This window comes from Andrena cerasifolii, chromosome 2 (assembly GCF_050908995.1).
Source record: "Andrena cerasifolii isolate SP2316 chromosome 2, iyAndCera1_principal, whole genome shotgun sequence".
In the NCBI taxonomy this organism is placed as follows: Eukaryota; Metazoa; Arthropoda; class Insecta; order Hymenoptera; family Andrenidae; genus Andrena; species Andrena cerasifolii.
Window position 1 is genome coordinate 19,296,300 of NC_135119.1, and position 14,024 is coordinate 19,310,323.

Sequence of the window (14,024 nt, forward strand, 5' to 3'; positions counted from 1 at the left end):
CGCCATAGTGTAGCTGAAAGTAAAAGTCAATACCGAGCAGCCAGTGAACCGGCGCCCCGCGATAACAAGCGATAGTTTTTCGCCGTACGCCCCGGCTGTCAGTATGAAATCGACGATTTCGATGGTAAACAGGTCTTCCTTAATTAGTGCCTTTTCGTACGTGCCGTGGAATTTGAGTCAAGGCGAGCGGGTAAATGTGAATCACATAGCGTATCGTAGGGCATGATTGCCGCCCATTAAATTGCGTTTGCGCGCCAAATTGGTTTCCATGAAATTTTCAAAAAAAAAAAAAAACCCGCCCAGGAACCTTGCCCCTAAATTCGACACGGGCAACTGTATTCTCCAAAGTACTGTGCGGAACAAATGCGGAGGGTAATTTAAAATTCCAATCGGGACATTGATGAGACGTTGACCAATGTGTCCATCGATCGTCCGTCAACCCGAGATATGTACGTATCAGGTGTTTAATTGATCGAATAAATCTTGCGCATTTGTCATCTAATTCACCGAGCAATCGTAAATCTGTCTGGGGGCATAGGACGAAACGATTGCTCGCTCCGACGACTGTTATTTTAGAACGCAAATATTTTCGTAACGCATAACCAGCGCCGGAAAAAATGCCTGGCGGGGTTAAAAGCGTCGCCGCTGGGATTTGACACTTGTTTGTCATAACAAAGGAGTTAAAAAATATTCGCGACGCGTAAACAATTATCTAATCGGTGTGTATAGAGCTGGGCAAGTGTAACGTGAAATTGCAAAACGCTGGGAGGATGAGTCAAGTTCGTCTCAATGACGGCCTGGATTATTCCAGCGTAACTCATTTTTCACCGAGCTGCGGCAGAAAAATCGAATAATCATAGCGGAAGCGTCACCGTCAATGCAAATCGCAGGCTTACGTGCGCTAACTTGTGTAATAATGCAGGGGATTAAATTAGTGTGTATAAGCGGCCGTGATTCATCCGGCAGGTTGGCAAAAAATTAACAAAAACTGTCGAGGCTGAGAGACTTAATGTAGGTTACTTTAAACGCATCTATCATCGATTTCGTCCGTGACGTCGGTCTCGTTACAGTTCCAACGCGCGATGAATCCCCGTCGAACTTCATGTCACGTCGTTTAGACGAATGGGACAGAAACGTGTCCGGTTGGTGGCGGCGTGAAGCGATGACTCGCCTCGAATGCGAGAAGATTAACCGCTTCGCCGAGGTGTCTTCATTCAATCGGCAATAAATCGGCCAGACTTTGCATCGCAGACGAAAACGCATGCCGAAGCATTCCATGCTGCTTTCCCACGTTTTCGCGGGTCAAAGGAATAATGATTGAATCGCCATCTTTCGCACCCCTAGTAGGGGAGACTGGGGCTAGTTGATACAGGGGCAGGTTTAGTGTTCCTTCTCGAGAATTTCTCGAGAAATTTTATAAATGCTTATTTCTTATTTCTCAAGAAATACTATTTTTCTCGAGGAACTTAAGTCTACGAAAATTATTATAAATCGCGAATGTTTAAACACACCTACAATTTATAATAAATCTTATTAGTAGCATTAGAACCTATATGAATTACAATAGAAAATCTCAGTAGAGAAGATTCGACATTATTGACTGGTGAAGGTGCTCTTAAATTCTTATTTAACAATTTAGAAAAATGGTATACCTACTGAATTAAGTATTGAGTTTTTTGTGGCTATTATAGGAGAAATATCGAAAAGAAGAGACAAAACTATTGTAGCCCTTATAAAAGTGTTGCATAGGTAATGGAGAATCTCTTCAAAATGATTCAAAAGAAGCGTTTGTCATTTAATATCCACGACAGATATGTTTATAACGCCGAAATAATTTTTAAGTAGCTAGACTTTTCGGAAAATATTACAGTAACCATAATTCTCCTGAAAATACTAGAAAATTTACGGGTCCTAAAAATGAAGAATTACCATTAAGAAAACAATTAGATAGCAATCGCAGAGAGTTTCCAAGAAATTAGTATCAACCAAGAAGACGATAAATTCTGGACTTTAACAAAGGAATTTCATAGCTTTCAGTCCACAATCCACTCAAAACGAAAGAAAGTTTTCTACAGCTACAGATTTTATCACAAAATAGAAACAGATGAAAAACCATTTTAAAATAAAAAAGTAATGTTTCACTTTGCACAAATTTTGTATTAAATAAATAAATACATCAATTATATTTAATATCTGTTTTTTCATTTATACAAGGTTTGTGCAAATTAGACAGGAATGAACAATTAGTTAAAGGTTTCTTCTGTGTTTGATAAATATTATCAACATTATTCCAAAAATATAAATTTTGTAATATTTTTTTGCAATTTCTCGAGAATTCTCGAGAAGTATGATGTGATTTCTGATTTCTCAAGAAGCAAAAAATATCGAGAAATCAGGAACACTAGGCAGGTTGATACAGACGAATTATCTCGACACAGTATATATGTACCTCCATTTGATCGAGATATGTGAAGTTTGTTGTTCAATTCTTTACTACGGTTCAGCGTAAGGTGAATGTCCCAATTTCGGCTCATTTAAGGGGTAACTCGTCATAAAGAAGGTGTACAAAATTTGTTTGTGATGAAAATTTGCAGAGTAATTGATTAATTCTTTAATAATAAATCAACCAATTCAAAAACTATTTAAGAAAGATATTTCAAGACGTTTAACTATTAGTAATTTGTAATTAAATATTTAATGCTCTAAATATCCGTATTTCTGCTCATGAAAAATAGTGATGTACGTATTGCCCCACGCTCGTGCAACACTCGCGTAAATGTTTAAATAATTTAGAATTATTTTGTTGCAACTATAGTACAAACTAACGCATATAATAATAAGAAAAATACGAAATGAGCAGAAATTGGGACAGTCACCTTACGTTTGTGTACCTTGACGTTAACAATCGTTTTTTTAACTGTTTTCGTTTATATGGAGAAACAGTAAATAGTTTTGATACATCCAAATTGATCGTCCAAGTAACATTTTTTCATTCAGTTTGAATGTATTTTCTCAAGTTTTTGATTACTATATATTAAAGAGGAAGGACCAAAGTATATTTTGGCATATTTGTTATTAAGGAATTAATTAAAATAAAGAATGAAAAAAATTGAAAACTGAAGAACGTATCAACTAGCCCCGGTCTCCCTTACACATTGGATGCGCATAAGCAGCACTGCCGTAATTTTTTAACGACGTGTTCGAAATAACGAAGTTACCCGCTGGGCCTCGGGTGTAAAATGTCGTTTTAACGAATAGAAAGGATTGCTTAATAAATTACTACACGAAGGATTTAACGCCCCATCTCCCAATGCTTGGCGTTTGATCTTTATTACTTATCTAGTTCTTTTCAAGGAGGATTAAGCAATGCCTTATTCGCCGTATTCTTTGTATAACTGAATAAATCCATAAGAAATTTTAATAATCATCGGACACCAGAAAGGTACGAACGGCCTTACGCGCTCAACATGGGAATGATGCGAGAATGTGTCGGGAGTAACTTCTGAGGTCAGCATTTTTGTTGCAAACGAATGGGAAGCCTTCTGAACATCACTATAAATAAGGAGATTATTCCTTCGTAAATAGAAAGGCAGATTGAATGGGAGGTAATGGAACCTACTGAGAATTATGTATTATTGTCTTCTGTTACAGAATGCGCGATATTGTTGTTCCTGGGGATCACATGCAGCGTGACAACCTACGTGCTGTATGTAATCAATCCCGCGAAGATAATATTAGAATATGTAAGTGATCAGAATTTTATGTATGTAAATAAAATATTTTTAGTTAGTCGTTTTATTAGAATTTTGTTACGTCGGATTCCAGAAGCACGGGGATAATTATAAAGGTGTGTTTTTCAGAAGTTGCAAATGGCTCCGGGTTCGATTGTATTTGAACTATGGAAGAAGCCCCCTATCAATATTTATCTCAAACTGTACATATTCAATATTACCAACAAAGACGAATTTCTTAATGGTGAAGAGAAGTTGAAGGTTGATGAAATCGGCCCCTACGTGTATCAGTAAGTAATATGGAGGTTACTTGTAGTATTTAAATATTTAACTGTCCCGGTTTCTAACTATCTTTGTATCTAAGTTCCTGAATACCTATGTACTCTAGTGTCCGAATACCTAGATCGCAGAGCGTTCTAGCTCTAAAATACCTACGTCTCAGGGCGTTTGTGTTCCTGAATACCTAGGTCTCAAAGCTTTCAAGTTACGAATACCTAGATCTCAAAGCGTTCGAATTCCTGAGTATCTAGGTCTCAAAGCTTTCAAGTTACGAATACCTATCTCTGAAAGCTTTCAAGTTACGAATGCCTAGGTTTCAAAACTTTCAAGTTGCAAATATCTAGATGTCAGAGCGTTCGAGTTCCTGAATACCTATCTCTCAAAGCTTTCAAGTTACGAATACCTAGATCTCAGAGTGTTCGAATTCCTGAGTATTTAGGTCTCAAAGCTTTCAAGTTACGAATACCTAGATCTCAAAGCGTTCGAATTCCTGAGTATCTAGGTCTCAAAGCTTTCAAGTTACGAATACCTAGATCTCAAAGCGTTCGAATTCCTGAGTATCTAGGTCTCAAAGCTTTCAAGTTACGAATACCTATCTCTCAAAGCTTTCAAGTTACGAATACCTAGGTCTCAAATCTTTCAAGTTACGAATACCTAGGTCTCAAAGCTTTCAAGTTACGAATAACTAGGTCTCAAAGCTTTCAAGTTACGAATACCTAGATCTCAGAGTGTTCGAATTCCTGAGTATCTAGGCCTCAAAGCTTTCAAGTTACGAATACCTAGATCTCAAAGCGTTCGAATTCCTGAGTATCTAGGTCTCAAAGCTTTCAAGTTACGAATACCTATCTCTCAAAGCTTTCAAGTTACGAATACCTAGGTCTCAAATCTTTCAAGTTACGAATACCTAGGTCTCAAAGCTTTCAAGTTACGAATACCTAGGTCTCAAAGCTCTCAAGTTACGAATACCTAGGTCTCAAAGCTTTCAAGTTACGAATACCTAGCTTTCGAGCTCCCGAGTTCCTAGGTCCCAAAGCTTTTAAGTTACGAATATCTTGGCCTCAAAGCTTACAAGTTGCGAATATCTAGGTCCCAGAGCTTTAAACTTATGAATACCTAGGTCTCAGAGCTTTCAAACTCTCGAGTTCCTACTTAGGTCCCAAATCTTTTAAGTTACGAATGCCTAGGTTTCAAAACTTTCAAGTTGCAAATATCTAGATGTCAGAGCGTTCGAGTTCCTAAATATTTGAACAGCTGAGTGCCCGAGTACCAATATGTGCCTAACTACCTACGCAACGGACTCCCTAGATTTCTCATACACAACAGAATTTCCTCTTGCGCATGGAGTACATGGAAGTATACTGTAAATGCGTCAATGTTCTGCTTTCAGGGAAATGTTAGAGAATACCAATGTAACGTGGCACGACAATCAGACGATTTCCTACATACCACAGAGATCGGTATCATTCGTTCCCGAAATGTCAATTGGCGACCCAGAAATTGATATAGTACACGCCCCAAATATACCCATGCTGGTAAGTGTACGCACACTTGTAATTTAATTGATTGTTCTGTCGCCGGCGAATGATCAATCGATGAATCGATAAAGCAGGTCTATTACCGTCCGTTTCATTCATCGATACAATCCTACTACGATCTTAATCGTAGTCCTTCGAATTATGCTAAGAGATCATCCGGATAGATGGTTTTTATTCTAAATAATCAAAACAATCAACACTGCGTTATGTATTCATAACATGCGTGCGTATGGTCTCCGCGATAAACGCGCAGTACCTAATAAAAATTGCACATAAAAATATGCATTCTAAAACAGTAAACGTACTGAATGCTTGAAGAATGCATTAGCGAGGCTGCGGGCCTGCAAAAAGAGTTCGATCAAGTAAGCAACGAATGAAAAATCAATTCGATCGTAACTCATTACACGTGTTCCTCGGAACACGAAAAGCATATTAATTTGCTAATTAATGATTGCGTCTCAACCATGCCCGTTCATCGTTATTGACACATCGCGAATTTGCATGCGAAATCCTACATTCGACTCAACGATCTCACGTTATTTACTTACAAGCGCATGCCACACTGCAGTCCCCTTTTTTCCTCAATCTAATCCGCAGGCACGTAAACTCGGTGATCAAATTACGAACGGAAGCAAGGGAATTGTAATTTACTGCTCGCCGAGTGTGAGATCATATTAACTCTAATTAACGATACTTAATCTCATATGCCGTAATTGCGGCGACCTTTCAATTATCCATTTACTTTTACAATTACCGCGCGATTACTATTCACGATTTACCTACCCCGCGCACTCAAGTAGTGGTATCATGGCGCCGCGCTATTAATAGGCATCCCAAGGCTCTTTTCCTTGGAAACGCAATTAAATCCATGGCTTTTTTCCGGGCCTCGAAAAGAATCACGTTAACGACACGCTCCCCGTGTAACAAAGAGTACGCTTGGCTCCCCAGGCGACAAATCGTGGACGGCGTGTACCATCAAGAAACGCAGAGCCGACGAGGCCGTAAATTCCACCGGACCCTGTGCACAGATATTTATTATTACAAAATTTAAAAATACATATAAATCCGCTGTTTCTTGGGCCCCGCGCAATTTCTCAACCCGGCCCCGCAATACTTCACGCCGGCCCTGCAGAAACGGAAGTTTCCAGGAGATCAAGGCGTTCGTCCGACACGGTGACGATATAAATAGAATCCTCTCGATGTATAATACTATCGCGAGGACTTTATTAAAAAATTGTTGCCATCGAATTGCCAGTAATTACCTGGAATTCTTTTTGCGTCATTACATGCGATTTCATTCTTCGGAACGTACCTAGATACCATTCATAACGATTCCGAGTAATTAGTAGCTAGTAATTAGATATACCTAATCATCTTCCTTTCGTTCCCTGTTACTGTTATCCGGATTCTCAAATCTTTTCGACCGCTATGTTCGCAGGGCATCTCTTCGTCCCTACGCAATGCCGGAATGTTCGTGAATTATCCCCTGTCAAGCCTGATCAGCATGCTAGACAGCAAAGCGATCCTGAACATAACCGTTCACGATTATCTCTGGGGCTACGAGGATCCATTAGTCCGCCTGGCAAGCGGCATCGTACCGAACTTCATCAACTTCCGCAAGTTCGGCCTGCTCGACAGGGTGAGTACTAAATCCCATCTGAAGCGACCCATTCTTGGGCGTGAATAAAAAATTTTGACGAAGGAGGACCACTTAAGGGGTTATACCTAGTCAGGCGGCCGAAAAGAGGCGAGTATTTGTGAATTTTTTTTGAAGAAACGGAAGCGTGTATTTTTACAAAACCTTTTGCGTTTAAAAGAGCGACATTTAAAGAACATTTGGTAATTTTTTCGTAGCAAAATATTTACGTTTATAATAAAGTAACAACCGATATCCAAGAAGCATTTTTAAAAATTTGCTTTTGCGGTTAGCAGAAACAAATTAATGTATCTTCCGATTGACGGGGAGAATTTTCCGAAATATTAATTTAAAACAAAATAGTGGATATTTAAAGTTGAAATCATGATTTTTTCGTGCAAAAATCACGCGAAAGAAATCAGGATTTCAACTTTAAATAGCCGCGATTTTGTTTTAAATTAACATTTCGGAAAATTCTCTCCGCCAACTTGAGGATACATTAATATACTAACGAAATCTTTTTTGAATTTTGATTTTAGATAATCTGGTTCCGAATGGCAGTGCTCGCCGCAAAACCAAATTTCTAAAAATGCTTCTTGAATGTCGCTTGTTACTTTATTATAAACGTAAATATTTTTCTACGAAAAAATTACCAAATGCTCTTTAAATGTTGCTCTTTTAAGTGCAAAAAGTTTTGTAAAAATACACGCTCCCGCTTCTTCAAAAAAAAATCACAAATATTCGCCTCTTTTCGGCCGCCTGACTAGGTATAACCCCTTAACGACGATACGCACGATTATGTGACTCTCGGCACGTTATAGAGGCATCGTAAAAAAAGGAAAGGAGAGAAGTAGTCACGCGAGTTTTAAATATGTAGGTAGGTACTCCCAGGCATCGCCGGGTCGCAATGCGTCATTCGGATCTTTGGAAATCCGCCGGACCCACCGTCATCAAGCGGCAAATCCACGACGAGACAAAAATATCGTGACTCACGAGACTTTAATCTCGTGAGGCAATGGTTTCATTATTTTATTATTTTAAAATTATTTTGTCATTATAGTTTCATGGAATTGGACTCTCGCGAGATAACTATTTCCATTATTTACATTTAGCTGTTGCTGACAGTTTTGTCTGATGATAGAAACGTCTCCTGTAAAATCTCACCGTGGATTCGCACCTTAAGGGTACTAGAAAAAAGGCAGTCGTTCCTGTCTAAAATGAAGCATTTCTGTTAGAATTAATTACAAAGAAAGAAATTGAAACTGAGACCTGCTCTTTGGCATGAAGTTTATTAACATCATAAGCTTTGAAAAACTTGTTTGTTTAGTCAAATATATGCATTATATATGACGCTACAGATGGACCATTAAACAGGCTTTTTAAAAATAATTTTCTTTTGTTTTGCAGTGATAACTCAAAAACAGCGGTTCCAATCGATTCAAAACAAATTCGAGCACAATGTTCACAAAATGTGTGGGTTCGGACCAGACCTAAATTAAAGTTAATGAGGACTCTTATTCGTTATGAAAATAAACTAAGACCTCATCTTTTGGGCCTTGGGGGATGGTAAAACCTCATCAATGGGGTTTTAGTTTCTTTTCATAAAGGATAAAAGTTTTCATTAACTTTAATTTAGGTCTGGTCCGAAACTACACATTTTGTAAAGATGCTCGAATTTGTTTTGAATAGATTGGAACCTCTGTTTTTGAGTTATCACTGCAAAACAAAAGAAACTTTGTTTAAAAAACCTCTTTAATGATCCGTCTGTAGCGTCATATATAATGCATATATTTAACTAAACAAACAAGTTTTTAAATGATTTTATTCAGCTTCGATCTTCTGTTTGTTTGTTTGTATGTTTGTATGGTTCAAATCTGGCAACTCAAATTTAACCCACATCCAATTATCCAATTGTCTTGAAACTTTGCAGGCGTGCGTAGTACATCACCATCGAAATTGTAGTACAAAAAAAGAATTATTTTTTATTTTTTTACTACATTTTTAATAAAATCGTTTAACATAATTTTTTTTTGTTATATATTATTTATTTAAAGCTTATGATGTCAATAAACTTCATGCCAAAAAGCACAAGTCCCAGTTTCAATTTCTTTCTTTGTAATTAATTGAAACAGAAATATTTCATTTTAGACAGGTACGACTGCCTAGTAGGGGACCTTCCGGCCTAGAGCCCAACAAATAGGTGATCTTTAGGAATTAATTAAAGGAAAACTACTATATATAATTTAATGGGACTTTTTGCGTTGTATTAAGGATGTCTTAAATTATAGAAATATGTTTTCTGTTTTATAATTAATCATTGCAGACGGCACTGAGAAGTCGTTACAGTCAAGGCGTCAAAAAATTGATCCAAATCGGTGGGTCCAATATCTCCAAAAGTTATTATCCGATTCGACTGAAACTTTTTTTATTTTGAAGAATATACTTTAGGGGGGGAGGCCAGAAAAATTACAAAAATAACATTTCTTTTAGAAAATAACGACACTTGAAGTTTGAAATCACTTTTTCCCTATATTTTTCACCCTGTTAACGGCTTTGAAAATTATAAATTTTCAATTTTTTGTATATTTTCTGGTATCCCCCCTAGCCAGAAGTATATTCTTCAAAATAAAAAAAGTTTCAGTCGAATCGGATAATAACTTTTGGAAATACAGGTCCCACCGTTTTGAGAACACTGTTTCGAGAAAAACGCGTTTAAAGTTTTACGTGGGCGCCGCGTGGCCGGTTGTTGCCCATGCATTTGCCGCTACTCAAATGCCTATAACTTCGGGAATTTTACGAATTTCAACAAATCCTTTTAAACACGTATTCCTAAAATCTTGAACATTCAAAAAATAAAATAAAAACTTCTCCCCTGAAGAACTTTGAATGCCTTATACCAAATCGCGAATGAAATTAACCCAGAGGGTGGGCCAAGGGTCTCTAGCACCCCCCAAAGAAGAGGCTTTGTTAAAAGAAAAGAAAAGTGGATTTCAATCTTTAAATAAATTTTTATAACCACCTAATGAATTTTATTGAATGTGCATTAAAAATATTTTTATTCGTTCAACTCGGCTCCCCTGAGATTAAATCCTGAGTGCGCCACTGGCTGAAACAATCAACGAATCCGCTAAATTTTTCTGATTCTAAATTCAAATTTTTTGAATTCCAAGTGTTAATGACATTTAACACCGCAACGGTGCTTTTAATAGGAACATATGGAAAATGTGACCGCACAAAATCAACTGAACGAGATCTAAAATAAAAGCTGGAGAGTCGCGATAATTATTTAGTCAAGGGGTACTAGCCGCTGGCCCCGGAGATCGTTAACACCACTCGAACGCATGGGTTGCGCGCAGCAGTTATAGCGCACGCGCTACGCCATCGCCAAGTGGAAAGCAAAAACTAAAAAGAAACCGATAAAAATATACCGGTTATTGACACAACCGACTAACCTTGTCCACGCGCGAATCGACGAAATCATTTCAAGTTTCCTGTTGCTAAACTTCCCTGCGCGCGTGCGCACGTTGCTCCGCGAACAACACCGAGGTGGAAACAGCGAGGCGAGCGCAATATCGCGGCTCGGAGGTACAGAGTGTCCTAGCACAGGCGCGACAAGCCTTTTTCTTCCAAACAATTAGGAACAGTTAGCAGAAGCCAATGAAAACAAAAAGTGTTCGCCAGGGCACAGTAGATTTAGATGAACTACTGGTAAGGCCAAGTGTAATAACAACCTATCGGCCGCACCTCGTCTTTCACGTCAAGCTTAACAACTATCTGCATATATGGTATATAATTCGAATTTAGTGCGGAGTCATAAAGACGATTATTAATATAATAATACTCTAAAAGGTTTATTTATAAGCCTCTTATTTTTTCTTTTAAATGGATTTCTACATAAACATTATTCTTTCTTGCGGGGGGTTGCGCATCTGTACCCCGTTTGCCGCGCGAAGGACAGCCCGCGAGTAAAATGTCAAAAGTGTATGTCTCGGATATCTTTAATAGCATTGGCTGTCACGCCTCAGACAGGACACCCTGTATGCGAATACTCGCGCACCGACTATCCCTCGAACTGTCGACAGTTTTCGCAATTATTTCTAAATGTTGATCCTTTCACTGTTCCCGCATGTGTTTCAGGGTTCACGGGGTTAGTGTCAACGACTCTTAAACGCATAAAAAGCGATTATGACACTCTACCTGTTCTCGAACGCTCGGCGAAACGAATACAAGCGAAATTGTACCTGTAACCATCAATTTGATCGAGTCTGAAGGTGCGACTCCGCGACGAGATTTTATGAGAGACTGTTCTATCATGAGACTAATGTAAATAATGGAAAATAGTCGCGAGAGGGGAGGTTTTTGAAAACATGTCTCGTGGGTAGGGAATTCAATCCCGGGATCCCGGCTGTTCTTTGGATTCCATTTTTATATTTTTCAGTTGCTCATGAAGTAATTTACGTTTTTGAAAATTCTCGAAATTCCCGGGATAAGTTATAACTTGATATATCAAATCCCGGGGGTTTTAAAATCCCCAAAAAACAGCCGGGATTGAATTCCCTATTCGTGGGAGTCTAGTTTCATGAAACAAATGGCAAAATAATTAAGAAATAATAAAATAATTGTCGCATAAGTTTAAAGAGTCTCATGCGAGACACGGTAAATGTGACAAAAATTGTTATGGATTTGCACCTTGACTACTAACAAGGGAAGATCCCCAAACCAGGGATTCAAAAAATGATGAAACTTTGGGAGTATGTACAAGATACATAGATATGTACCTATTACGCATATTTCTTTGCTGTCAAAATTCACTTTAAAGGGTTGAAACTGACCCCCGAAAATCCAGATACTTTTCAATTTCGCGTTACAACTCGCGAACTCTAAGAACTGTAATTTACCAAATGATAGTCCTAATTAAAAGAAGTAACTTCTTGCCTAAAAACTTTTTCTCTATCTCTTACAGTTCGCGAGGAATAACACAAAACCGGAAAATAGCCGGGTTTTCATGGTTCAATTTCACCCATTTAAAGTGAATTTTAGTAGTAAAAAAAAATCGCACAACACATACCTATATATACCCGAGTTTCATGATCTTTGGAATTTCCGGGTTGGGAATCTTTCCGTGTGAATCCCATCACATTAATCGGCGCCGATATCCCCAGAAATACTGGCTGAAACGGAGCGATTAAGATTACGTGCTATTTTAAGTGGAAGGATATGTTCTCTTCACTTCTGCTGAATATAATTAGGTGACCTGCTGTAACAATCCTGTCGCCGACTAAGCTGCTGAATATCTTAACATTTAATAGGAGTGTCGTTCAAAATGTATCTGCTGAATCAACTGATCTATCCCAGCAAATGTTCAAAGTCCGTTGAACTTGTTTCGAGGCACGCAGAAAACCGTCCACCTGTGGATGTTGCTTGTCTCAGTCTGACTTCTATTCGCGATGATAAATAATTCCCATTTTTTATCCCAATCATTCAACGCGGCTCGTATCGCAACGCGCGCCGTTAACGACGGCTGTACTGGCGACTCAGTGCGCGCAGGAAACGATAGGATCGTTAATTAGGTCGGCGCGATGCAGTTTTTTCATCCGGCGTCAAGTGATTGGTAATTCGCATGCTTACTGTATGCTAGAGCGAGCTATTCGCGGTGCACCTGTTTTCCATAACATTTTTAACGGTGCAAAAAATGCGAATCTATCGCCGAGTGTCTGCGAAATTGTGATTACAGGTGATTATTCAGTTCGCGACGTTCGTTGTCGCTGATTTAATTACGACTGGTGCGTCGAGTTTTATTTCCACCTACTTCTGTAACTCGGCGGGAGGCGCTGCTCGGTAAACTTTACCAGAGAGGCGCTAGCTGCGAAAATATGAAGACTGTTTGAGTTTTTGTTACAAGTTTTTAAACAACTTTAATAAAGATTTTAAGATATTTCATAATTTTTGTTTGGTTCTTAAGATAGGGGAGACCGGGGCAGATTGTAGCAAAAAAAGTTGTCACAGTTTTTTCTCTAAAGTGTTTTCCTCAATCAGGAAATAATTTGCGTGATTTACTACTTACATATGTGGTGAACTGATTGCGTGAAAGTGCGTGACAAAATCTTGGACGCTTAGACATCTAGCTTCATCTTAAACAAATCTTAACCATTGTTACAATGTGCCCCAGTCCGGGGTAAATTGTCACACATCTGTTTTACTTATTTAAATACAAATATGAGCACAAATAAACATTTCTAAAAAATATAAATGAAAACACAGATCATTATTAAACATTTGATATAGGCACATGAGTTAAACAATCATTGCTTATTCATCTGATTCTATCAAAATCTTCTTCGCTTTCTTTACTTTTGCATTTATACTTTTTTTTCTACTTTCTGGATTCTCGATTGTTCTGTTGTTCAATATGAAACATTCAAACTACCATAAATCTTACCCTAAACAAACTAAATCCTATAAATATTAATGAAATTAAAAATCTTATAAAAATAATTCTCAGATACTCAGCCATAAAAATCAACGTAAATCTCCCTCTAAATTATTCAGTATTAAACCCAAAAACTCAAACGGTTTCTAATGACGGTTAATTGAAATGAAAGTGCTAAGACAACATTTACTGTGGCTTACCAGATTTGTCGTTCAAAAGATTTCACTTATGTTACAATTTACCCCGAGTTACAACCTACCCCGGTCTCCCCTACTGCAACAAAAAAAAATACAAAGTTAAAAAAAATATATTCTGAAACCGTGGTTTTTACGTTTCAATTTTGGGTATTTTTCACCCGGTAGCGACAACCTGTGTTACAATATGGGGTGCGCCTCCCGCCGGGTTAAGAAACT

General features: G+C 38.1%; 1 protein-coding gene across 3 annotated transcripts in view; it reads left to right on the forward strand.

Moving 5' to 3' along the window:
- LOC143379003 (scavenger receptor class B member 1) overlaps nucleotides 1-14,024 on the forward strand; it is a 32,498-nt gene that overhangs the window by 12,381 nt on the left and 6,093 nt on the right. For all 3 annotated transcript variants that reach the window (XM_076831239.1, XM_076831240.1, XM_076831241.1), the window contains exons 3-6: nucleotides 3,652-3,743; nucleotides 3,861-4,021; nucleotides 5,398-5,542; nucleotides 6,984-7,184. In XM_076831239.1, the coding sequence (XP_076687354.1) occupies nucleotides 3,652-3,743; nucleotides 3,861-4,021; nucleotides 5,398-5,542; nucleotides 6,984-7,184 (599 nt within the window). The remainder of the gene's footprint in view (nucleotides 1-3,651; nucleotides 3,744-3,860; nucleotides 4,022-5,397; nucleotides 5,543-6,983; nucleotides 7,185-14,024) is intronic.